At 48.0% G+C, this 27,631-nt stretch overlaps 1 protein-coding gene across 2 annotated transcripts in view; it reads right to left on the bottom strand.

Annotated features, from left to right (window-relative positions):
* LOC142819239 (LHFPL tetraspan subfamily member 7 protein) overlaps positions 1–27,631 on the bottom strand; it is a 156,377-nt gene that overhangs the window by 49,149 nt on the left and 79,597 nt on the right. The window contains exon 3 of one of the 2 annotated variants that reach the window (XM_089772141.1): positions 17,707–18,062. The exons of the other annotated variant lie outside the window; for it this stretch is intronic. Within the exon in view, the coding sequence (XP_089628267.1) occupies positions 17,908–18,062 (155 nt within the window). The 3' untranslated portion in view covers positions 17,707–17,907. Of the gene's footprint in view, positions 1–17,706; positions 18,063–27,631 lie in introns of those variants that run through there. 2 annotated transcript variants of the gene reach the window in all.

Here is a 27,631-nt window from a genome sequence, read left to right as displayed (position 1 = left end):
ACTGATAAACCAGATGTACCAGAGAATGAGGCAGCTATAGGAGTGAATTCAAGCAGTCAAAAGAGAGAGAAATTAGTTTTAATTAAAAACATTTCTGATTCAATTTGATGTGCTCTGATGCTATGCTGGGCGTCACCGGATGCTTTGCTAAGTACTTGAACCCCATGTTCAATGCATTCCTGTCTGTACTTTGGTGGTTGTTTTTTTTTTTTTCCTGTTGGCTGAATGTGATGCCAGGACACTAGCCAGCTTGCGGGAAATGAAGGCAAGGTTGTTATTTTCTGCTTTTAAGCACAGCAGGACACATTTTTTTTCCCAGCCAAGAGAAACAGGTACAGTTAATTCATCACTGATTGTCTGCGACAGTTGGGGGCCGTGAAGATGACTGAGGTCACTTCTAAAAAATGCATGCATGCTGTGCCTGCCAAATACACACCATTGTGTGCATGTGAGTCATGCAATTACAGGTATAGGTTAATTTTCAGATGTGCAGTTGTTTCAGTGATATGCAGAATGCATGTTCAGAAAGTTCTGGCTCCCTTCTTTGGTCAATCATGTCCCTCCTCAGTTATATGTAACTTTGCATGCTTGTGTTTTCGCACACTAGTCACAATAGCACTGTTCACACACACTATAAGGCCTCACAGGATACCCCTCCTCCCAATTTCATGAGCCTGCCCTCTTTTAAAGCACTTCCTTACAGTTTGCATTGCAGAGAACAATATTACTTCGGCGTCAGGGGGAGAAGGAGGGGAGAGAGCAGAATATACCCTGTATAAAGCTTTCAAGAATGATTTATTCTAATTTCTAAAATGATGTAACGCTAATGGTCCACAGACTAGGCATGCTACAGTTTAAATATTCTTCACGGGTTAAAAAAAAGTGACCTTAATTAACTTGCCTTTGTAGGCCTCGTTCGACAGGAACAGCTCATTGCATTTTCAATTTAATTTAATTTGAATGATAATTTAAAAATTGTTTGATGCAAATGTGACCATCTGCATCCTAACAGCTGATACTTTTTTTTTTAAATGAGTTTGTTAGGGGGATTAGCTTGACTGGGAAAACAACTGCAAGGTCCCAAGAAACTGCCAAAAGGCATGATGCTACATCTACTATATATCTGATTCAGTCTGTCTGTCTGTCCAAGAACTTCTCCTGAATGGTAAGAACTAGGAACACCAAATTTGCTATACAGCTTCCTCGTATCATCACTTAAAGCAACAGAAGGATTTGGTTGTGTCAGAGCAATGGGAATGCTTCTCATAAAACAAAACAAAAAAAGAGCAGGCAGGTGAAAGGGTCTGACTGGGGCAACTCTCTCTCCCCCATCCAGGACTGCCCTAGCCTCAAGCCTTCCACCCCCTGGTATCCCTTTCAGGTAGAAGGGGTTGAAGTCTCTACCCCAATTTGTACAGAAACGCAGCTGGCTGCCCCGGCTGGCAGACACACACCCCTCCCCTGGCTGTGCCAGCTGCAGCAGCCAGGGAGACGTGCTTCTCACCTGGCCCCAAGCTGTTACGGTGACAGAGAGCTCCGAGCGGCAGCCTGCATGCTGAATCTTCCTCCAAATGCAGCAGGGACATTTTCATTTTACTTTCCAAAAAACAAAAATTAATTGAGTTAAGGATCTGAGCAACGCCAGGGAAATCTTCTAGCATTACCTATTTAGAGGGTACCTAGATGTAGATCAATATCAATGTTTTACCTGGAAATATGTTCATTTTAACAGTGTTTTTTTAATCAGCACACGGCTGGGACCTGGCCTTCGGAAAAAGGAGAGGGAGTGCAGAACCCTTTGGCGATCTAGCCAGGCCTCAGTGCAGTTCTGTTGGACGGGGCATAGAAGTTCTTCTCAAACTGCAGCCCTCAGAACTCTTCCTGCTGATCCACAGCATGAAACATTTTGAGAGGTGAATAGAGAGTTGCTGAGAAACTAAGGAGGGAAGGGCGGAAAAAAGAAAAGGTGGAGAAATAAAACATTCCAGTCTGGAGAAAGTTTGTTAGTAATTCTGGGTGTGATTCTCCACTGCTTTGACTTCTGCCTGCTCATTTTTCCTTGTAAAGAGGACATAGGACTCTGCCGCGCTGCCCTGGGGGGCCCCTCACTCCATTGTACAAAAGGAGTCCATGTCTCTTCCGTGGGGGATCTCCAAGACCAAGGAAAAGAGTGGGGTAGGCATGATTCACCCATCATTGTCCCACACACAAGGGGAGAACACCATCTACAGGGGCTACTGAGCACCTCTGCTGCCGTTCACCAGCCCAGGGAGGGTGGGTCTCCCACAGCCCTCCCAGACATCACCACACTGTTCACATTCATGGGCTGGGCAGATCTTTTTAAATGGAGGATGTCACATAAAACGGACAGGCTGAGTTGTGGCCTCTTTAAAATATTGTTGGTTCCTGGCAGCTCTGAAATACACCGCGCTACTCTGACCAAATATGCTTAGGCCAGGTCTACACGAGAAGGTTGGGTTAAGGTACGCAACTCCAGCTGGAGTTGGTTTACCTTTAGCCGAGCTTGGCGCCATCTTCACAGCAGGAGGCTGTTGGGAGTAAATGCTCCTATCGGCTTCCCTTATACCTCATGACTGCAAGGAATATCGGCACTGATCGGCGCCACTCTCAGTGTTCGATTTTGCAGGTCTTAACTAGACCCACTAAATCGAACATCAGAAGAATGATTAACAGCGTGCCAAGTGGAGACATGGCCTTTGTTACCAAGCAGTGCCGAAGATAGAAAGATTTTATGCTTAAGACGACATCACCTTAGAAATACTTCAACTCTCCAGAGAAACCTGCTTTGCTCTTTCAAGAAACACAATTTCTTTGCTCATGATTGGAAGCTGTTGTAACAAATCTGTTCTCAGAATTATTTTAGGGCAGCTCTCTGGCCTTTTGTTATACAGCAGGTCAGGCTAGTTGATCACATGGTTCCTTCTGGCCTTAAAATTTATGATGCATCTAATTCAGACACACATGGGCTCAATGAAGGAAACAGATGCCATTCAGACAAGTGTAGTGTGGAGTAAAGTGATAAAAAGAAAAAGCACTCAGCTCGTAATTTCTGGTAGCAGACAGCTAGTCCACGGTTGCTAAGCATTTTACCCAATGGCACATTTTAACTGTGGGAATAATCTTATCCAAATGCAAGTGGAGTAAAAGATTACTAGTAAGTTATAAAGTAGTGTCAAACACAATCAATCCATTAGGTTTTTGATCCATGCTAATGCCCACTTTAGTTTCCCCACATACCAAATGCTTCCTAAAATTGAGAGATCACATTTTTATGGCCAAGTTTGCGATGAATTTGAAAAGGGAGGGAGGTACAAAAATTGTTTTGTCCTTGTCATGTCTCAATCTAGCCTGCAAGCTCTCTGGGACAGGCATTGTGTCTGTACTTTTTCTTGGGAGGCACCCAGCACGTTCTTGAGCATTCAGAAATAATAAATAACAACAATGCTAATAATAACCTTTTGTCAGAGTCATCAGTCAGCTGTCAGACTCTGGATAAGTTGATAAAATTAAAACATTGAACGCTGCATTCGCTTTCCTAGCACCTGGGGTTGAACTGATTACCAAGCTATTTTGGAAGTAATATGATCAAATGGGCTCCTGCCTCTGAAACAAGCTCTTGAAATGATGCCAGGAGAACCATTTTGCCAATAACATTTCATTGTTGAGTGATAAATTTTCCTTAGCAGGGGATGCACGTTTCTCTGTACTCTGGATATTCAAGAGACAGAACGGCCCACCCCTTACCCTGCAGCTAAGCCCCCTTCCCCACTCCACGCAGGGGAACTGTTTGAACACTGCAAACATGGCTGCCACAAAACCAGGTATGAACACTGACAGGGCCAACGAAAAGGAGGGAAATGGCATTAATTTAAAAAAAAAAAACCTGCTTGCCATCTCCGGCTTCTGGAATTTAGAAAACATGCAGTGGGGTTTTCTGTGTGTGTTTGCTTTATGGTTCTGAAAGAGGGTTTTTCCTTTCCACGCAGAATCTATAATGTACCCTCACAGCTGAGTTAGTTGGAATGTAGGAGACACCTTATACTTACTAGTGATCGAAATGTAGCCGTGTTAGTCTGGTGTAGCTGAAACAAAAAACAGGACTATGTAGCACTTTAAAGACTAACAAGATGGTTTATTAGGTGATGAGCTTAGGAAGTGGGTCTGGCCCACGAAAGCTCATCACCTAATAAACCATCTTATTAGTCTTTAAAGTGCTGCATAGTCCTGTTTTTTGTTTCACCTTATACTTAAATTTGCCAACACTTTCCCCCTTGCAAGTACAGCTCGTGTGTAAACAAATGGAAGAGGGGTGAGAGTCGAATGGTCCATGATGTGCTCACATGGAGAAGCAACCTGGCTTGACTGGAACCCAAGAGAGCTGGGATCAATTCCCAGCACAACCGCTGATTTCCTGGGTGACTCTACTTGTTTACCACAGGGCAGGTCGTGAGATTAAAATTCATGAATGGCAATGAGGTGCTCAGATACTAACGGGCTGATGGCCCTTTAACCACCTAGATAGACTGACGCCAGGAGCCAGGATTTCCCCCCTCAGAGTGTTTTAACACTGGGGTTTTCAAATGACGGGTCGTGAGCTGGAACTGGGTGGTGGAATGTCGGGCACTGGGACTCGGTGCAGCAGGGGGATCAGGTGATCAGTGCTAAGGCAGCTCCCTGACTGGCCTGGCACTGCAGACTGCCCTGCGCCCCAGAAGCAGCCAGCAGCAGGTCTGGCTCCTAGGGGTGAGGGGAGAGCGCACAGGGCTCGGTACAGTGCCACTGCCCCCAGCACTAGCTCCGCATCCCCATTGGCTAGGAACCTGCTGCTGGCTGCTTCTGAGGTCCAGAATGGTCTACGGGGCCAGGAGAGGCGGGAAGCTGCCTTTGCAACCACCCTGCACTGCTGACAGAGTCACTCAAGGTCAGCCCCTCCTGCTCCAGCCCTGAACCCCCCCCCACACCCCAAAGCTCCCAACCTCAGCCCCTCTTCCCCCCCAGAACCCACACACTAGTCAAATGTTGGGTCACGGCATCAACTATTTTCTTCAACTAGGTCATGAGAAAAAAAAGTTTGAAAACCTTTTTTGGTGGGGAAGCCCTGGGCTGGGTTCCCTAGGGAGGGGGTGGAATCTCCATCCCGAGAGGTTTTTAAGCCCTGGGCTGATTGGGTTGGGTTGGTCCTGCTTCGGGCAGGGGGCTGGACTCGATGACTCCTGAGGTCTCTTCCAGCCCTGGGATTCTAGGATTCTAACCACAGTTCTGCCATAGGCCCATGGACCCGGCCTGCACACAACAGCCCCAGGACTGGGTACCACCCAGATGAGCCTTGTCCCACACTTGCACACGTGACCAGGGATCTGGCCCTACATCTTCAGCCTTTCAGACTTGAAGCACGTTATCTTTCTACAGAAACAATTCCCAAGAGCAAACAACTGGGAAACGTGTGCAGCTGGTGGTCTCAACAATGTGCAGTTTAGAAGTCTCTGTCCCAATCTGTGTCAGTAGCTGTAATCCCAACACAGAGAGAAACCTTCTCCCCACCTCCCAGTTGGTCTGTGCATGCACAAGTCCAGCTTCACGTCCTCAGGGAACAACCAACCAGACAGGTTTGTTTTCATTTTGTGGCGAAATTATTTTGAAATTAAGTGCGAGGGGAAATCACACACAGGCGCATTTTCTAGCGAAAGCCATGCCAGTGAGACAGGGTTTGAACTACTCTTATTGCCATTGGGAGACTAACTGTAGCCATCCCTGCTCTATTTTTGGAAAGGCACTGTGTGCAGATGGGTAATTTCATAAAGCTGGGCACCCAATATGGGCTGCTAATTGTTTGCCATTTAATCCTGACTTATTTACCGAGAATACTTGTCCACTGAATGAAAGACTGGAGTGTAATTAGGCAAAGCACAATACGGCTGTGTATATACAACAGAGTAAGGGCCAGTCCAAATCTGAAAATCAGTTTATTTGACTCTGATACAATGAGCAAGCCTGATGGGTTATATTACCTACTTAGCACCTGGATACTGCCTTTCATTCAAGGATCTCTAAAGCTCCTTACTAAAGAGGGAACAAGGAAGCTTTATAAGGGGGCAAGAGACTGGCTTTTTGAGCACCCTTGAACCTTAGGATATCTGTCTGTCTGAGCTCCCAGAGCCGACAGTCAGCATAGAACTCTGAGTCCACAGAACAAATTCTACTCAAATTTACACTCGCCTTTTTTGAGCCAAGACAGTCATGCCACTGTACACGTGTGGGATATTAAGGAAAACTGGCTGGTTTCCCGGCACAAGCTGGATCTGAGTTGTTGGATCTTAATTTTCAGGTAATAAATTGCTACCACCCTTCACTTTGCCAGATTCACCCATCCAGACAAAGCATGTGCTAATTCAGTCCATCAAGGGTTCCCAAAGCATTATTATGGAAGCCACAAGCCCCTTGTTAAAGAGTGTGTGTAAGTTCTGGAATTTTAGTATCTCAGACAGAGGTGGGAAAGACATTACAGAAGATTTGTACCACAGATATTTAACCGCAAACGCATTTATGTCCCATATTTCATGCCTCTCGTCAACAATGTGTTTTCCATAGATTCCAGGGTGCATCTTAAATGGGGACATGAAAAAAAAATCACTGTAGCTTTGAGAGACAGTACCACTGCCTACAACTCACCATAATGTACAGTTGTCTTGCTATCTCCTGCTTCAAATGCCAATGCTAATTAAAGACGTTAACTCTCCTTTGAGAACACCAGAGCCCGGCAATATTTTGCATTTTCCTCTTTTAGATAAGGAGAGCTAAAAGTGAAGTTATCAAATGAAAACTTACCAAACAAGCACAAACCAAACAAGCACAAACCTGTCCTTACTCCTTACTGTCTACCAGGCAGTTGAAAACTAAATGTACCATTTATAAGTGTCTTACCTGCGGGCCTTGCACCACAAACTGTACTGATATTGGCATTTTACACATGATACTTTCAAAGAAAGAGATATCTTCCTATAATGAAGTCCTAGGGAAGACTTGAAGGAGTCTCTTGCGTTTCAGAAGAGAACTCACTGTGTTAACTCAGGGACAGCGGTGGGGGGGCTGAGAAGCTGGATGTGGCATGGAGTCTTAAGGTTGTGACTCTCATTTCTGATCTTATGTACACTAGTGGGCTATTGGTGTAAATCCCTTACACCAATGTAAGATCTAATTCAGGCTAGGGATGCAAAATCCTATTTAATTGGCAAATCTACTATTAACATACTGTTAAAGCAGTTAACTGATTAAGGGGGGGCTGAGCAGGGGCCCACTGGGAACAGAGGGTGCACCGACCAGGTCACCAGATCAGCCCCCACCTACACCAGGGGGGGAACTACGCCAGCCCATACCAGTTAATCTTAACTGGTAAACCTCACCCGTTAAGATTAAACCTTCACATTAGGGATGTGAATGAGCAGTCAACTAGTCGACTAATGGATTAACCACCAGCCTAGGCTTATCTAGTCTACTTAAAAGCCAGTTCTCCCCAGCACAAGCTCCTCCGTGCTGCCTCCCCCTCCCCTAAGCTGCTGCTTCCATCGCAGGCAGCAGCACAGGGGCAGGAGCGGCTCTTCCACATCCCAGCACTGCCGTGGAGAAAGGCTGCTTTGTGGCAGCAGCCCCATCCGCAGGGGCTCCCTCTCTCTCCCCCTCCCCCTCAGCAGCCTCTGTCTGCGGGGAGCTCAGACCCACCGCAGCCGAAGACTGCTGCCACCCGCACGCTGCTGCTTCTGTATCAGAGGCAGCAGCGCGAGGCAGTAGGCAGCAGGTCTGCACAGGGAGCTGGTTTTTAAACTGGCTCCCCTCATGGCCTGGCTCCTTGCTAGAGAAGCAATAGGGAGGATCCGTAGCCCTCCAGCAGCGATGTGGAGAGAGACCATCCATCAGAAAAAAAAAGCCCTTATAAGTTATTAGATTCAAGTTGTGGCTCAAAACTCCCATTTCTCAATAATGGAATTTGGCTGGAACACGGGGAGTGAATTACTAAATCGGACGCCACTCTTACAGGAATACATTTGTTTTAACTCTTCAGAGGGGTAGCTGAGTTAGTCTAACAGGAAAAACTTAAAAAACCACAAATAGTCTTTAAAGTGCTACTAGACTAACAAAACATGTAGCTTTCATGGCCACAACCCACTTCTTCAGATGACAGGAGTGTTGGAAGTCCAGATCCAAGAATAAATAAAGGGGGGGGGGGAGAGAGGAGAAGGAAAAAAAATTGAGGAGGAGGAAGAAAAAAAAGACAGTGAGTAGATAAGCTTCAGAGGGATGGCAGAGTGAGTCTGTAACAGGAAAAACTTAAACAACAAATAGTCTAGTTAGCATTTAAAGACTAAATAGTTACAAAAGGCTGATAAGAACCATTAGTTTGCACTAGGAAAGGAAGATGACCAACACCAGATTCTAAACAGACATCAAGAACCATTAGCACCTTCATTGTGCAACTAGTTAGTGTTGCTATCTCTCCAAACCACCCCTCTCTAACCACTACCAAGTTACCAGTTACCACTACCAGACTGAAGACTACCAGTTTGAGCTATAATCAGATCATCAAGCATTTGGATCTTCTCTCTCCAAGAGTGCCCAAAGCCGCATATTTTATGTATATTGGCCACATGTACACAACTCATTATTTGCAATTGTGTTTTCTTGACATTTTACACCAGCCTATTCTCACACTAGAAAATGGCATCTGGCATTTTGGGGTCTGACCATTGCACATCACTCTGAAAGATAAGCACCGCGGCTATTTTCCCTGGACGCTGAGGGTATGTCTAGACTGCACCCCTCTGCTAGCTGAGGGATGCAGATTAGGCTGGGCAAAATTGCTAATGAAGTGGGGACTTAACTATCCCGCGCTTCATCAGCATAAAAATGGCTGCCACTTTTTTCCGACACAGAGCTTTGTCGGAGAAAAGCAGCAGTCTAGAGGCTGATCTATCGCGAATGAAAGCCTTTTCCGATAGATCTCTTAGGCCTCGTACACCTGCTCTGTAGTCTCCCAATCCTGCCCACTTTTGCTGCTATCAACCGTGTCTTTGTGAAGAACAATGCAATGTAGCTCCTAAGGGGGCAAGTCTTCTTGAACTGGCCTGATAGAAGGGCTGCGTAGATTAGATTTAGTCTGTCATTGAAAATCCTTCCTCACTTCCGTCATAAAAGTACAAACACCAAACGGTGGTATCAGCCGGGAGTCTTCTGCTGGCTTGCAAAATGCTTTAAATGGGACATTTCGGACACATTATGCTCTCATCTTTATAGCAGATTCAGCCTTGCTGATTCATCCTTGCTTCAAAACCTCCGAACTACACACATTGCTGTCAGCCGCTGCACAGTAATTCCTCATTGAACACGGCAGATACGTTTCAGAAAATGATCGTGCTAAGTGAAAACGTGTTACGCGGGGTCAATTTTCCCATTGAAAATAATGGAAAAGGTGGGGGTTGCGTTTCAAGCCCACATGCGCTCGCGGCTCCAGCCTGCACTTGTTAGCAGCTGGGACCGGGACATACGGTTGGGGGAGAAAGGGGATGGGGTTATAGCAGAGAGGGGAGGGGTTTGGCTCTGGAGAAGAGAAGGGAAGGACAGGGGAGGGGGGCTTCCATCTGGCAGCTGGGTTTCCCCAGCTGGCCGGTCACCAGCAGCTGCGTAGGGCTTCCTCTGCCTCCTTACAAAGCGGCAAACCTCTACCGCTTTGCAGGGAGGCAGGGGAAGCCTTGCGCAGCTGCTGGGCCACCGGCCGGCCCTAGGGAAAATCATGTTATTGCGGGGACAGGACTGTGTTGTTTGAAAAATGTTCCCTAAACAAAAATATCGTGCTATCGCGAAAACGTATTAAGTGGGCACGTGTTAAGTGAGGAATTACTGTATACCCAAAAAGACTGAGGAATGCATCTTATTTCCCCCGGAAGGCTAAGCGCCCGCAGTTCCCTCCGAATGAACCTGAGGCCATGCAGTGTAAATGAATGGCATTTCCTATCAGCTGTTTTGCCACATCCAGTGGGCATGCTGTGTCTGGCATGCCACTGAGTTCTGCCAAGAGCTAGATCTGCTAGTGGTCTGGGGCTTTTAATAGCTCTGCTCTAGGGAGAACCGCTTTTGCGCTGTACCGGGGAAATCAAAAAATCGCCAATAGCTTGATATCTGAGCCTTTTCCCCATTGTGTCCTAATAAATTAAACATAAGTCCCACCACCCGCTCTTGTAGTCAGCCATCTTCTAATAAATCATGTAAATAGAGTCTTGGAGACTCGCTGCCCTTTGTTTCACTAGCCTAGTGTAACTCAGCTGTTAATTGAATCGGAGATAAAAATCTATTTTACCGCATGTTGCTTCAACAAGGTTCTGCAAAGTCTTTCCCGCTCTAATAAACTGTGTCATGGGCACAGACGCAGACACACAATCTGAAACGCAGAGACCCTCTCCAGCAAAGCAGGGAGCCAAAGTCTTCCTCTTAATGGCTCTTCAGGGCCATTTTTATTTGTCTCTCTTCTTCAAGCCTTTGGCATTTAGATGAAGATTCACGCTGAGCCTATTTCATTGGAAGAGGCAGTGTGGCTTATCCTGGCTCAAGGTTTAGGCGGGGCCAATTCCCCAATGAGTTGCTTCAAAAAGGCTTGACAAAACAAAGACACTTCTGAGCAATTACACCAATCTGTTGGGGGGATTTAATCAGGCTGAGGATATTTATATCCCGTTGGATATGCCTTCTTTTATGGAAAGGGACTGGAAAATTCTGGTGTTTTCATTTGTTCGCTACTCGGGGATTGCACGAGTTTTCAATTTGCAATTACTCTCCTCCCACCCAGATCCTCAGATTATAGGTGCTACATATGAACTAATGCAGAATGTACTTATAATTATGAGAGCAGCACTCGACAGAGTGAATATGGATTTATTATGTAGATGTAACTTCAGAACTTCCTCTCTGAAATTCTAAAACCAGCATTTTTGGCTTTCGGAACAAGGAGCCACATAGGGGCACAAGTTACATAAGGCACTCAGAGGTAAATTTTCTGTCTCATTAAAATGTAGCTGTCCTCGTTAATGCCCTCTGGCTAGCTGCCTATGATGTAAAAGCCACACCAAAGCAGAATTTCAGGCCTCCGACTTCCTTCCTATGCATGCATTTTAGAGATGTTAATCAAGTCTTTAGAGAAGAGAAATTTCTGTTCGCATCTTCTCTCAGAAGTGAAATCCTAAAATTGCAACTTAGCTAGGAAGAAGACATACATTGTGGTGTTTCATCTCTTACTCTATGCTGGATTCTACCATTATGGTCTTTGACAGGTAAGCCAATCCCTTCCATATATAACAATTTACCTGCCAAATACCATGCACACACAGTATATTACTGGAAAACTTGGATTAGAATGAGTTGAAACATCCAGGGCTCGATATTATAGTCAGTTACATAGCTATACCCCTAAAGACCTTAACTGGATAACGTTAGTGTTAAACCATGTCTCCACTTGCTGGAGTATTGATGCTCTGGTGATCAATCCTCCGGGGTTCCATTTAGTGGGTCTAGTAAAGACCTGCTAAATCAAATGCTGAGGGCACCCCTGTCAGCACTGGTACTCCTCGCTCCCGCAAGGAGTAAGGGAAGTCAATGGGAGCATTTCTCCCATCGAACCCCCGATGTAGGACATGTTTACATGTACAGTCTTTTTTTTTTTTTTTAAAGAGGACCATGTGTTTATTGGCAGATCTAACTTGATTACTTTACCTTCATAGTCCTATTTAATGTTCAAGCATCATGGGGAAACTGCAAGAAAATTAGCGTGGTGGCTTATTTGGACTTGCTACAGACCAAAGTAGCTTTGCTTTCACAACATGCAAAAGCAGCAATTAGCCTCTTGTTAAAAGGCAAGCCGAGGGAGCTTTAATCTAATTGCCTCCTGAAACTGCAGCAGTATTGCCGGTCTCTTGATTTCATTTTAAATTCAGTGCCATATTCCAGGGACATAAAAATAAGTGATGGAGTCTCCAACCTCAGAACTGCCCAGTTGAGAGCAGAGAGAAAGTTGTTAACATATAATGATTATTTGGTGCTCTTGGCCTGTGTAATATACGTGGGTGGGGATCTCGGCCTAATGGACAGGTGACACTAGCAGAAAAACAACCTAGCCCATGGGTAGTCTCAGTCGAGTGATCAGATTGGCCGTTAAATAAAGTTCTCATTCCCAGAGGTCCCTCCAGGTTAGCACGGGGGGGAGCAGGAGCATTGGATCCACGGAGTCGCCTGCCCTCCAACGCCTGCTCTGCTGCTTCTCATAGAGAGGCAGCAGCGCAGCGGATGAGAGGGGCAGGCGGGAGCTGGCACAGGCGGGAAGCCGGCTCTCTGCATGTATCACAAGACGCCTGCCCCTATTAGAGGCAGTAGCGGGGGGCGGCTGCCCGCAGACAGAGGCTGCTGCCACGCTGCGCTGCTGCCTCTGTATCAGAGGTTTTTTAATTGGCTCCCCTCGCAGACCGGCTCCCACCTGTTTACAGAGGCGGCAGCACAGGGTGGCAGGGGACTGCCAGGGGCCGGGAACACACTGGATGCCGGCTCCACCCCCAGCGATTATCGAAGTCGTGTAACGGAGAATATTTTGTGTGGTTACATGACTATTAATTAATCGCTATCTATGATGTACTACCCATCTAGTGGCACCGAGCCCACTTACAGAGAGAAGGATGAGTGCTCTACAGCCTTAGCTGAGCACCAGCTACCTTTTGGCTCATGCACTAAGCTCCAGAGGTCCCAGGTTCAAATCCATCTGCCAGCGTTACATAGGCACAGAATATGAAAAGTGAACTGTGTAAAAATCTGCTTTGATTTTTAAAGCCTTCTTTGCAACCCCAAACTGGGAAGTTTCCTTAAATACAAAGTTCTGCCCTACTAAGATTAACAGAAGCAGGAGGTGAGGTTTACTATATCCAGTGGGTAGCGCTCAAGATGAAATGTAATGTATTTTAGTTGCTCAAGAACATTGGCCATGAGTCAGAGAGAGTTGTAAAAGTGCATTCCATCCAGTAAGGCATCTCTCAAGCACCTACACTCTCAAGCAGCAGTTTCCACTAGCTCTTCTCTAGAAAACAATTCTTACAAAATTATGTTTGGATTCCTTTTGTTATTTTCCATCCCTGAGAAGAGTTAATGGTCTTGCACGAGATTCCAATTTGCTAAATGTACTCCACATCTTCTGGAAAAGTCAGACTCATTTTCTTAATTGACTGCTCCTTCGAGTTAGCTTTCTAGCTTACAATACCGAAAGCATAATCAACATGAAAGGAGTTATTTCCTGAAGTAGTTTTAATTTTTAAAAGCGTAACATGGGGATGGGTAGAGCCCCGCAAATCCACACCCGTGGATACCCCCAAATCCGTGGATATCCCCAAATCCGTGGATATCCACATCCGTGGATATGGCTGCGGATATCCACAGCTTGTTTTTGTGGATACAGATGCGGATACAAATTTTGTATCTGCACAGGGCTCTAGAGAAGGGGGGAAGGGAGCATTCCTATAAGTAAGTCCTTTACGGACTCACATTTCTTACCAATTTAATAAAGGCTGTGTGTCTAATAGGATGGACTCAACACTGAAAGATACTTTTTTCCCTCCTTTCACCACAACCCAAAATAGTGCCAACTCTGGTGGGTAAAGAAACTTCACGGGGTCAATTCCGGATGTTACTTATTAATGAATTCTTTTTTAAATCTGTAGCGTTGAATGCTCTTGAAAGGAGACTTTTCACCGGAATGAAAGGTGATTTCACCGCCTTTGTGTTTCTGCTGCAAATCCATGTCCTCAGTACAGGCAAAGAAGCAGAAGCCCCATCGCTTGAGGCTGGACTGGACAAATGAAAAGTACGGTGAAGGATGCCATACTGCATTGGCCGGGGATGGGACAGAAAGCTTCCCAGTATTTTCCATCTTTAACTTCTATGATGTGACAACTTATACTAAGCCACCCTTGAGGCACATTTTTAAAATGCCTCCTGAGCAGGGAAGGAGAGAGAGAAAGACTAGAGAAACAGAAATCTCCATTTGTACACTTTGATAAATGTATGAGACACTTGGCTACCTCCACAGTGATGGTTTAAGAGCCAAGGCAAGATAAATAGACAGCCAGTCTCCTGGAAGCACTTTTCCTGCCTCCAGCGACAAGTATGATGAATCTGCTCTCTCTCTTTTTTCCCCTCCTCTTACAGATGACCATCGAAGGCAGAGAGGAGAGAAACCAGACCGTTAGTCATGAAGTTCCTCTCCGTGATGAACTCGGATGATTCCACTGGGAAAAGAAAGTAAAATTGTCTCCCAGAAGAATTTCACTGCTATGTTAAAGCATTTATTTTCCCTTCCCACTTCCACTCACTGCTGCCCCATGCAGATGCCGAATAAAAGCAGAAGTTAATTTCACTTGGAGACATGCTACAGAATAACCAAGGGGCCAGAGAGCAATGACCTGTTTGGAGGTTGCAGATGGAGGTCAGTTGAGGGGTGTCCAGGGTTCTCCACAAAAACCAAGAGGTCTGTGAAATGTGTCAGACTTACCGTACAGGCCTGTATGCAGGCTCACCACAAGCCCTGCCGTAAACGATACCCTTGCCCCAGAGTCTGATATGGCAACTACACTTTGGAGCTGTTTCAAATGGACAGATATGAATTTGCTTTGCTGTGTGCCCAATGAATTTCCGACACGTGTATCGAGATCCTCTATGGCACAGATGGGCAATCAGTGGCCTGCAGGCCGGATGCGGCTTGCCAGAGTTAGCTCCTGGTGGGCCACAGGCAATTTATTTACCTGCGCGTCTGCTGGCAACTCCCCTTGGCCATGGATCCTCATTCCCAGCCAATGGGAGCTCTGGGAAGTTCTCTCTCAGTCCACACCACTTCCCACAGCTTTCATGGGCCGGGAATAACAATCCACAGCCAACAGGATCACCGTACCTGTGATCATGCAGGTAAATTAAATACCAATTGCCCACCAAGGGCTAAGCTTGGCAAGTGGCTTCCGGCTTATTGTGCACCTCTGATCTATCTAGGGATGGTCTAGGCAGTACTGGGTCCTGCCATGAGGGCAGGGGACTGGACTCGATGACCTCTCGAGGTCCCTTTCAGTCCTAGTGTTCTATGATTCTATATACCATTTAGACATATATAGTTATCTATATGGCTCTTAGGTTACCAAAGCACTGGAAGGCATCACAATCTTTTATTCCCATTACAACTCTAGGAAGTAGGGAGGTGAGGCACAGAGAGAATAAGTGAGTTGCCCACTGTCACACAGGATGTTAGTGGCGGAGAAGAGAAATAACTCTGGGTCTCGCTCCCAATCCAAGCCTGGTTCCCGAATTCCTAGACAATCCTCTTACGATCTAAAGTGTTACCAAGAAATTCTGCCTGCCTGCTCAGCATTCCAACACTGGAAAAAGCAATGGCATGCTGAAAGGGCCACAGAATTCAGTGTATAAAATGATTCTGGTGTCTTAAAACAAGCCAGACGTTGGTTAAAGCTCTGGTGAGAAAGGAATAGTCACCAAAACATGCCTCCCATATCTACTCAAAGCCTTTTTGTAAGGGCTGATTTTGAGAGGGGCTGTGTTGTGTGTACTTCCAAAAAACCAAATGTGCTCGCATCCGCCAGATTGTGGATATAGTTGCACTGTTGTGTGAAACTGAGCTACAAAGCTGTTAAAAATTTCTGGAAGGAAGTAACGCAGGGAAGACAGCATTGGAAAAACACTTTGAAACTCCCAGAAGAGGGGAAAAAGCATTGGCTGGCGGAATCATCCATTCCGATGCCAACAAACATTTTAGCCGCTGGCCCATAGGGCTGTGTGCACGCACGCACGTACGTGTACAAAATATGAAGGCTTTTTAATTACAGAATGTCTTGTATTGACGTTGTCATAAATATGTATAAAAGGAAAGGCAGGGAGCAAGTCAGGGGTCTGCCTCATGTCTAAATGGATTAGGAGGAGTTAATTTGGATTTATTCAAGACAGGATGATGCCTCTTGCATACTAATAGCGAATTGACTCGACAGTGGGGTGAGTTTTGGCTGGGCTCTCAAACAGATTTGGAACAAATGCTTGTTGTCTGCTTTGATTGGACTAGGATAATAATTTCCAGTACAGACACACACACAGAGAGAGAGAGAGAGAGAACTTGTAGCATTTTGATATACAGGTTGAACCTTTCTACTCCAGAACCCACAGGACCTGACCAATGCCAAACCAAACTGAATCACGGGAGGTCAATATGGTCAGCATTACTGACACTACCACTGCTTGTTGGGCTTTTTGAAGACATTTTGGGGTAAATTAGAGCCGAGTAACAGCACAGAACACCAAGCGCCAGGACTGGTGGCTGGAAACAAACTTTATGGGACCACGGGAAACTTGGCCACGCCCATGAGACGTGGACATCCGGCTAACTCAAATCATGCCAGATCACAGATGTTGCTGGACCAGCGAGTACAAGACTAGAGAGGATCAGCACGTACTACAGCCCTGCTGTATCACTATATCCAACGGTATTTTATACTTTTTTTATGAAATATTGCAGGATCTGCAGAGCATCCCACTTTTCCGACGGTTTTTCGGAACAACGCAGCCTATCACCAAGCTGTTATAGCTCTCCAGCAGTGTTTCTCAAACTGTGCTCCGTGGAACCCCAGGGCTCCATGAAACATCTCCAGGGGCTCCGCGAGGTTGACAAACTGGAAACATCGAGAGGTTCAACACATACAATCAGTGGACCACTGGGGCGTCGCATAAATTTTTACGCATATAAAGGGCTCCAGAGCCCAAAAAGCTTGAGAACCGCTGCTCTACAGAGCCATCAGCGTGCCCACCCTGCCTCGCCTGTGCATAGAATCATAGAATCATAGAATAATAGGACTGGAAGGGACCTCGAGAGGTCATCGAGTCCAGCCCCCCGCCCTCAAGGCAGGATCAAGCTCCGTCTACACCATCCCTGACAGATGTCTATCTAACCTGTTCTTAAATATCTCCAGAGAGGGAGATTCCACCACCTCCCTTGGCAATTTATTCCAATATTTGACCACCCTGACAGTTAGGAATTTTTTCCTAATGTCCAATCTAAACCTCCCCTGCTGCACTTTAAGCCCATTACTCCTTGTCCTGTCCTCAGAAACCAAGAGGAACAAATTTTCGCCTTCCTCCTTGTGACACCCTTTTAGATATTTGAAAACCGCTATCATGTCCCCCCTTAATCTTCTTTTTTCCAAACTAAACAAGCCCAGTTCATGAAGCCTGGCTTCATAGGTCATGTTCTCTAGACCTTTAATCATTCTTGTCGCTCTTCTCTGTACCCTTTCCAATTTCTCCACATCTTTCTTGAAATGTGGCGCCCAGAACTGGACACAGTACTCCAGCTGAGGCCTAACTAGTGCAGAATAGAGCGGCAGAATGACTTCACGAGTTTTGCTTACAACACACCTGTTGATACAACCTAGAATCATATTTGCTTTTTTTGCAACAGCATCACACTGTTGACTCATATTCAACTTGTGGTCCACTATGACCCCTAGATCCCTTTCCGCCATGCTCCTTCCTAGACAGTCGCTTCCCATCTTGTATGTATGGAACTGATTGTTCCTTCCTAAGTGGAGCACTTTGCATTTCTCTTTATTAAACCTCATCCTGTTTACCTCTGACCATTTCTCTAACTTACTAAGGTCATTTTGAATTATGTCCCTATCCTCCAAAGAAGTCGCAACCCCACCCAGTTTGCATACGTCCTCCTCTCTCCTTTGGCTGCCTGCTAATCATCTGCTTTCTGCTTTGCAGTCAGCTGTGAGTTTATTGAGCAAACAGGCGCAGAGGTGTATTACAAATGGCCTTCCATTAAGGAGATGAATTCAATAACAGCTTTACCCTCAATGTGATTTTGTTGAGAAAGCATCCAAGCATCCTCTCTTTCTTCTGAAAGCCTGGTACTCGAAGCTGGAGGGTCGGGATCTTTACTGCGTATTTCGGTAAGGATTTGCTCAAGCCAGCACCTTCCAGAGACACAGGGAAACAACAATGATTTTCTGCTAGAATCTGTTTTCTGGAATTAAAATGCAGGCTGGACTCCTCTGGCCCGGTATCCTCGGGACCTGACCAGTCCCATACGAAGATTTTGCCGAACCACAGGAGGTCATTTCTGCCCTACCCCCCAACCCTGGCCTGGCCACAGGCCTTCAGGATGGCTCCCCATCTGCCACCAGCCCCACTGCCCTGCTGGCCCTACCAGGCAGCCCGGCTGCCATGCGCCAAGTTCCTGGCCCCTCTACCCTGCCGGCCCTCAGGCCTCCCAGACATCAGCCTGCCACTGGGACATTGTGGGCTTGGCACATCCATGGTCCTGCTGGACCAGTGATGTTGCCGGACCAGAGAGTCCTGGTTCAGAGAAGGGCAACCTGTAGTTAAGAATAACAAATTATGCCGCATCGTTCAGCTGCTTCCCTTAACTATGTGAACACACGGTCGTATATGATTTATATCCCCATTTGTAGTTTTTAAGAGGGAGAACTAGGAAAACAAAGAGCCTCAGAGTCGGGGGCTGCTGACCCACAGAAAGATCAGTCGGGGGAGGGGGTGCACAAAAGTGAGACACTGAAACTGTACACACACATTCTCCTTGCACACCAGAGCTTGGGGGGCCCAGACTAGTTGATTTTGTGGGGGGCCCCTAGTCTCTGGCAAAAAAGAAGGGGTTTGGTGTGTGGGAGGGAACAGCTGGGAAGCAGGTTTGGCGGGTGGGGTCAGGGCAGGAGGACAAGAGAAGTGACAGAGTGGGGGTGCGGGGTCTGAGTGGGAGGGGGGCCACAGGGCTGGAGCACCAGCTCGCCAGTGTTGGAGGGGGGCTCCTCAAGCCTCAGGGACCAGATCTAGGCAAGCCGGGGGGCAGATCTGGCCCCTGGGCCGTAGAGTCCCCACCCCTGCTCTAGGCCTGTGTGTGACATTTCCAAATGTAAAGAAATCAGGAGAAACTTTCACACGAGGGACTTTCTTCGGTAGCCACCCAAGCTCTCGGTGCGCGAGTGCAGCGCAATTGGTCTTCTCCGCCTGAATGTGGCCTGAATTTAACATTCTGGCGGTTCCCGGAGTCTCAGCTCTGCTTGCTTTCCCCTCCTTTCATTTTAACTTTCGGTTTCATTTCCGCAGATTTCTCTAGTCTCCAGGGACAAACGGATTAATTCTTTTTTCCACCTCATGGTCCCATACGCCCCTTGTTCAATCTTTCCTGCCTCAGTGAGATCTTAATAAATGCTGCTTCTGGGAGAACCAGGATTGGATAGCCGAACTGTAATTAATTCTTTTACTTCCTCTGTTGCTTCAAAACGCTATTTACAGTCTTCAGGCCTTGGAGGACCAGAAGTTTGCAGGCTGACTTAAGATTTCTGTTTTTGATTAATACTTTGCCTCCACCTCTGTTTCTCCTTCCTTCTTGGTCTCTGTTTTTTTTAATCCGTTCCACTCTTAACACATGAAAACACGGACTGATTTTCAATGCAAAATTGAAGCCTGGAGGAAACAATAAGGCAGTATTTGGTCTTTCCTCGCACTGTGTTATTTGAAAGCTTCTTAGTCTAAGCCAGCTCCTTCTGACAATATGTCCATTTCCATACCGAGTAACAACGACCTACTGTGTCTGTAATCTTCTCAATTGCCTTCTATTCTCTCTCTCATATCAGCTCTCGAGAGTTTAACACCAGAGCACTGATTGCGAGCCAAATGGATGCAGAGGACACTCAGACAAGAGCAGAAAGATGCTGGCAGTTTGGAGGGGGCTCGGAGAGGAGGGACAGAAATGATGAGAGGGATGAGAAGGAGAAACCGCAAAAGAAAGATGTAAAGCATTTGCAGCTGCTAAGAGATTTTCAAAGGGGACCACGACAAGGAATTGAAAGATGCGATTGCTGAATAGCAATCATGTAGGGAGAGACAACAGGATACAAACAGGAACTTGACAAAATTAATCAAATGAAAATACAGGCAGAAGATCAGGAAAAGCCTCCTGAGAAAAAGAGACTTCCCCCTCCTTCCCCTTCCATCAAGCTGGCCCTTTCAGATTACACTCAAAAGCTTCTGCCTCGTTACTGGGGCGATTCGGTGCACCAGTAATAGGCTAGACGGCTGGATTCCATATGCCAGGAAGCTGAACGTGGCCTGTGAAGAAGTGTCCATTCCCCTCCTTGCCTCTGTTCTGGATGAGACTCATCCCACCTCTGTGCACACAGACTCATCACGGCCATCACAGCGGGGGAGGAAGCTACAGGTTGAACCTCTCTAGTTCAGCACGCTTGGGACCTGACCTATTCCGAAGGAGAGAATCTTCCAGACCACAGACGCTCACTACTGTCTAGCAGTATTCTGGGCTTGTAGAATGACATGTAGGGCCAATTAGAGCTAAGTAACAGCACAGAACACGAAGAGCAGGACTGGGGGCTGGAAACAAACTTTATGGGACTGCAGGAAACTTGGCCACGTTCATGAAAAGTGGACACCCAGCTCGCTAAAATCATTCTGGACAACGGGTATTTCTGGACCAGAGAATTCTGGACTAGAGCGATTCAACCTGTATAACTAGGAAACAGGCAACATAGATCCATCTCCCTCCCTCCTCTGCCACGTTCCTTGGTACACATCCATCCGTTATCCGTGACTGGCATTAATTCTCCCAAGGAAGGGCAGGAGGACAGGGCAAATACAACCCCATCTCTGGAATAAAGCAAACCCTGTACCACTGTATAAGGCAACCCTAATGCTCCCCAAAAGACACCCAAAGCCCCGCACAGACATTCATGATCCAGGTGTGGCACAAATGACAGAGTTTCACTTTCAACAAGAACTCTGTTTGTCAATCTGATTTCCTCCTCTCCTCCTTCGGCTTGGATTTTTCATTTTCACGCCCCACCCCCCAATCCAATGGGTTTGAGTGGTGCTGTCAAGCCTGCCTGGCCAGATGGGTTTATTACAGAGGAAATCACTGAGCCATGCCGTTCCAGCTCACTAGGCTGCTAGGAGAATCAGCACAACAAAATTTGCTCAGTGGGATTCTTCAAATGCACATGAAGCACACGCCGGAGGAGAGCAGGTTGGCAGCGCTGCGAATTCTACATTGCAGGAGGTGCCGTTCCTCCAGAGCCACCCCTCGTCCCCTCTCCAATAGTTGGGAGGGGGGAGGAATCCGTCATGGAAGCTTTTGGGCTTATGTAAAAGGTGATAGGGCTCAACAAGGACAAGTGGAGACGGAAGAATCCCAAGTCCTGCTACAGGCTGGGGACCGACTGGCAAAGCAGCAGTTTGGCAGAAAAGGACCCAGGGATTACAGTGGATGAGAAGCAAGATATGAGTCCGCAGGGCGCCCTTGTTGCCAAAAGGCTAATGGCATATTGGGCTGCATTAGTAGGAGCTTTGCCGGCAGATCTAGAAAAGCGATTATTCCCCTTCATTCGGCGCTGGGGAGGCCACATTTGGCATATTGTGTCCAGTTCTGGACCCCCCGTTACAGAAAGGATGTGGACTGTAAGGCTGTGTCTACATTGCACACTTCTTGTGCAAGAACAGCCGTTCTTGCGCAAAAACTTGCCGGCTGTCTACACTGCACGCATGTTCTTGTGCAAGTAAATGTACAGTACAGCGTTGGAAAACAGGGCTTCTTCCGGAAGAGTTATTCCTCTCCCCACGAGGAATAAGCCCTCTTGCGCAAGAGCTCTTCCACAAGAAGGCAGTGTAGACAGGCAACATGAAAAAAGAAGATTAAGGGGGGACATGATAGCGGCTTTCAAATATCTAAAAGGGTGTCACAAGGAGGAAGGAGAAAATTTGTTCCTCTTGGTTTCTGAGGACAGGACAAGGAGTAATGGGCTTAAAGTGCAGCAGGGGAGGTTTAGATTGGACATTAGGAAAAAATTCCTAACTGTCAGGGTGGTCAAATATTGGAATAAATTGCCAAGGGAGGTGGTGGAATCTCCCTCTCTGGAGATATTTAAGAACAGGTTAGATAGACATCTGTCAGGGATGGTGTAGACGGAGCTTGATCCTGCCTTGAGGGCGGGGGGCTGGACTCGATGACCTCTCGAGGTCCCTTCCAGTCCTATGATTCTATGATTCTATGAATTTCTTGCGTAAGAAGCCCCTATGGTTAAAATGGCCATCAGAGCTGTCTTGCAGAAGAGAGCGTCCACACTGCCACAGATGCTCTTGGGCAAAAACACACGGCAGTGTGGACACGCTCTTGTGGAAGATTTTTTGCACAAGAACTCTTCCGCAAAATAGTTATTGCGCAAGAAGCCTGCAGTGTAGCCATAGCCTAAGAGTTCTCACTCAGGTCTGAGCTCCTGCCCGGAGCTCAGGCCTGTACTACCTAGCCTGGCGGCCCCTTTAAGACCAGGGGCCTGAAAGCAGGCCAGCAAACAAACAGCTTTCACAGCACAAGTGGGGAGGGGGAGACTGCCACCCAATATCGGGGTAACAGGGGGGACGCAGGCCCTCCCTACTCCAGTGTGTCCCGGCCCAGGGCCCTAGCAGTGGCCACCATGGCGGCCACTGGGGTCAGCAGGAATCCGTGCCGAAGCACGCTGACCCACCGTAAAGGGTGATCAGGTCCGTCTGACCATCCCCCACATCCCCTGGCCCGCTTCCAGACCCACCCCCCTCAATTTTTACCTGGCTCCCAGGCAGGGACGGGTTGACAGGGTCTGTCTGGTCCAAGTTTAGGTGTCGGGAGAAAAGGGTCTTCTCCTCAAGGCCTAGGCCAGTTGTCTGCCTCGGCCAGCTCCTGAGCACAGGCCTCTGCCCCCTCCGCCAGCTGTCCCTCTACTGAGCTTCTGGGCCTAGCTTTTATAGTCCTGCCCCTCCCCCAGGCCTCCGTGGACTTAAAGGGGCAGGTCCGTCTCATCCCACCCAGGCTCAGGGCGGGTTCTTCCTCCTCAGGGTCAGTGAGCGGCCAGTCCTGCTCACTACATGGACGCACTGGAGAGAGTCCAGCAGAAGGCAACGAAAATTCTTAGGGGGCTGCATCACGGGACTTATGAAGAGCAGCTCATGGATTTGGGCGTGTTTACTCAACCGAAGAGAAGAGGGAGGGGGGATTTGCTAGCAGCCTCCGGCTACCTGAAGGGGGGTTCCCCAAAGAGGATGGAGCGAGGCTGGAGTGGTGGCAGGTGGCAAGTTGCAGTGGGGGAGGTCCAGGTTGGATATTAGGAAAAACGATTTCCCTGGGGTGGGGAGCACTGGGATGGATTCCCTAGGGAGGGGGTGGAATCTCCGTCCCTAGAGGTGTTTCTGTCCTGGCTTGACCAAGCCCTGGCTGGGCTGATTGAGTTGGGGTTGGGCCTGCTGGGGGCAGGGGGTTGGATTCGATGACTCCGGAGGCTCACCCGGCCCTAGGATTGCAGGATTGTCAGTGAAAGAGGAGCCAGGAAGGAGCACCCGGGAACATAGCCCAGGGCAGCACGGTGGCCTTCGCCCGTGAACTCACAGTGGGGCCAGCCAGGGAAGTGCCGAGTGCCTAATGTGACTCATTGCACAGTCTGATGGAAACCGTAAGAGCAGCAGCTCATGCAGTATTTACAGGGCCCCAGGAAAGCAGCTCGAGGCATGTGCCCCTGGCAGCCATTATCTTTGCTCTGGTAACGTGCTTTTTCCATGCACCCCCACCGCGCACACCCCCCACGTCGAGGCAGCCACCCGCCAGCGTCACCTCCTCCTGCCCTCACAGCACCAGCGCGGGATGGGCGTCAGCCTCCTCCCTGAGCTGCCGTTTCTTGCGTGGCTTCCTAACCCTCTCCTCTCCCCCACCGGGACTACGCACCTCAGGCCTGGGCCCGACAGGGCTGGGCACACGCGCCGTGATGCGGCCATGAACGGACAAAAGCTGCCCACAATCCAGAGGAACGTACTGAGCTAAGCCACTTCCTCCTCCCCAAGATCTGTTTGTCACCGGAGCAGCCAGCTCCTCGCCTGCCGGTGGAACCCAGCACTCGGCCTGGTCCACGGAACGGCCACAAGGTGCACGGCAAGGGCTCGCCCAGCCCCGAGCGGAGGAGACCGTGCGAGTGAACGCCATGGGACCCACGGCAGGGATCTCCGGCCCTCTGTGAAAAAGGCCTGAACACTCAGCAGGGGAAGCGCCAACCCTGCCGAGCAGTTAACACACTGAAGAAACCCAGCAAACCGGTGCAATGGCTTCATGGGCTCCACTCCAACCTCCTGGAGGACTTCTCTATGGTCCTTTTGGCTTGGGGCCTGGCCCCGTTACAGCTCCTTACTACTCTATTCAACATGCTGTGTGCCTTGCTTAGAACAAGACACTTAAGGCATCGCTGTGCCTCAGTTTCCCTTCTATGAAGTGGGGATAATAACCCAAACCGGCTTATAATCAAACTCGATTAACAGGATGCTTGCAAGGTGCTTTGCCATCCTCAATCATTTTATAATGCTTTACTCTATGCCCTAGGCACCTCCTTGCTGTTTACAGCAAATCCTTCCTCATAGGCACCCGCTGGGCAGGTTTGCAGAAACAGAAAACCCGTTAACATGGGGGAAGAAATACAGCACAGAGCTGCGATATGAGGGATGCCAGACAGGTGTCTCCATTTCAAGATGATGAACTGGAGCTTTCTACGCCCCATGCTCCCATCATCTGAGGTCAGCAAGGCCTCTTGCCAGTCCCTGATGTTCTCGGATCTCTAGGGCTGTAAGGGCGGTCGTGAGGTTTGTGCACAGCCTTGCGAGGAGGCCGGAGCAAAGCTGGCCATCCCAGGCTGAGCTCCTGGGCGGGTTTTCACTCCGAAAGGCAGAAGCCCCCTTCCCAGATAGCTCATTGCACAAGGGACTGGCCGTCTCACCGTGGGCTGGTGTGGACTGGGATAAACCCACGGCCCTGCCTTCTCCCCTCCCCCATGTGTCACATGAGCACAGGAAGTGCAAATGCAACAGGCCCTAAAGAGCCGAGGCTCCGTACACTCCCCTCCCCTGCACACCTGGTTGACAGCCCATCTCTCACCAGTCCTAGGTGGTTGGGTTTTTGGTCTGCCCTAGTGTTCCTAGAGTAGGGTTGCCAGGTGTCCGGGATTGACCCGGACAGTCCAGTACTTTTGCCTCCTGTCTGGTAAAAAAAATTCAGAAAATACCAGACACCTGGCAACACTATAACACACTCAGCAACCGGGCTCAGCCCCCAGTCCCCACGCCAAGCTCCCCCGGATGCTCCCCCCACACCCTCGCTTACCTGGTTCCGCAGGGGCTTGTCTTGTGGCTGTAACAGAAAAAATAAAATGGCCACCAGCAAAAAAGCCTCTTCTTAAAGGGGCCATGCTGATTTTTTTTTTTTTTTTGGCTTAACTGCTGTCCAGGTCGTCCCCCCCCCCCCAAACAACTTTGGTCTCTTCCTTTCTTTTCTCAACAGAATTTTTTTCCCGTTTTTTTGTGGGGGAGCTTGATGTTCAGTATTTTTGGTTAAACCATCTGGCAACCCTATTCTAGAGAAATCACCATGTGCTTATAGACAGAGCATATACACGATATGTTCCTCCGAGCACTGCTCTGCAGAGAGTAATCAGAGCCTGCCGAGAGAGTCTTCCCCAGGCTTTTCTGACCAGAGCCGTGTTGCTGGGTTGCCCACACACTTGGGCTTCCTTTGCCTCAGAAGAGCGGATGGCAAAATCTCAGCCTGCCAGACCCGCTTTTCATTGTCACGTGGCTGCTCTGGGAGACCCCAGGGAGCAGCGGTGAAGTGGGCTCACGTTCTGCTGGCTGCCAGGTGGGGAACCACAAAGGAAGAAACCAGCCAATTAGGGGCCAGGAGAAACTATATAAGAAGTTGCAGGAGTAGCAGCAGCTCAGTTGCAGCCTAGAGACATAATAGTAGTCGATAAACCAATCAGCAAAAGCTGATTGGTTAATGCTATCGACTAAAAGCATTTCCCCCTTCAGCTGACGGTGCAGTCAGAAGAGAATTGTCCAGCCCCCTGCACTCTTAAGCACATGTGGTCTGAACGCTCTAGAATGCAGTGATCTAGAATAGACAAAAGCCAAACCCGCTCCATTTCAACTCTCTCACATCCTCCCATTTCTGTCCTGCTCAGGATTTACACTCTAGGAAAGTCTTTACCTTCACTGTCCATTTACATGCTGCCAATTATTAAATTATGCAACGTGCAGCAGAAACGTAGTTAGATGTGATCCAAGTGGTGTCGCTATAATTATGGTAATTATCTGAACACTAGCCAATTACTTTCTTAATCTTCATGCCAGTTGGTACCGAGAGAGCAGCTGTTTCGAAGCAAATTTGTTACCGCGTTATTGTACATTTGTTAAAGGTCGCGGTTGTAGAGTCTAGTCTTGTTTTAAATATTAAAAATGCCACGAAGCCGTGTTGTTTGTAACTTATTTGATTTTTTTTTTAAATTCGGGGAGGGAAAAGTTCTTTTTGATGCCAAGAGAATGTTTGGAAAGGGATTCACTAACGAGGCTGGGCCAGGAATTTGTATCTCATACCTAAGCATTTCTCAGAGCTACCAAGTCACTCTTGTTTGCTCGTTTCGTTTCATCCACATTCGTGCAATGGGAACCTCCCAGAGGTGTTCTGGTTTGTTGCTTGTTTGCAGTTCCACTGTAGTGTAATCGTTCAGATGCATACATTTACACTGGAATGACTGTTAATTCAGCCTTCCCACAATCCACCTCTTCGTCACCTCCTCTCCTGAATCAATACACAAAATCCATTTCTCTCCCTCCTCAGAAACATGTAAAATCTCTCCCCATTAGTCCATTCCTGTTCCCACTTGAGCCAATGGGAGTTTAGCCATTAACTTATATGGACCCAGGGTCGAGGCATTCCTTTGCAATGTCTTTTGTGCATTTGCCTCTCCTCTGAACACCTCGTCTCTCTTGCATTTCTGACGCTGTTCGAGGACCCGAGGTCTTTATATCCTTGTTTCCAGAGAGTAGACAGTAAATATTTCTCCCACTCTTCCCCCACCATCTGGAACAACCTCTCTGCCACTCGACACCAGTATTCCCCATAAGCTGCGCACTTGTGCAGCTGGTCAGAGATTCAAATGATACCTAGCGGATTAACAGAGTGCCCACAGCCGGCAGTATGTGTTTCCGCTAAGGATGTAAAAATGCAGGTAATTGGGTAACTGTGTCACTGCTGAAAATTTCAGCAGTGACACAGTTACACGCACCTACAGTGTGTACTAGTTCCTGCCTGCTGGCCCCGCTCCCCGGGAGCCAGCTGCTGCCCTGTGCTGCTGCCTCTGATACAGAAGCAGCAGCCAGAGGCTCTTGGTACGTACCGGCTCCCAGCTCCCGCCTTCCTCCCAGGGAGCCAGCTGCCTCCCCATACTGCAAGCTCTGATACAGCACCAGCAGCACAGGGTGGCAGTTGGCATCAGTTCATGGTAACTGATAAGCCCAGACTTACAGTTAATTGTGAAAAACATTATCTTATTACATCCCTACTTTCTACTGGCAATGCACTTCTGCACATGCTTCGGTGCACGTAACAAAACTTATTCCGCACATGGACGGAAACGATTAGCAGGAGCATTGCTCTCCATCCAATTACATC

Source organism: Pelodiscus sinensis, chromosome 21 (genome assembly GCF_052426305.1).
Source record: "Pelodiscus sinensis isolate ZL-2025 chromosome 21, ASM5242630v1, whole genome shotgun sequence".
Lineage (NCBI taxonomy): Eukaryota > Metazoa > Chordata > Testudines > Trionychidae > Pelodiscus > Pelodiscus sinensis.
The sequence above is the reverse complement of the archived record's forward strand: the minus strand, read 5'-3'. Positions and strand labels throughout refer to the sequence as shown.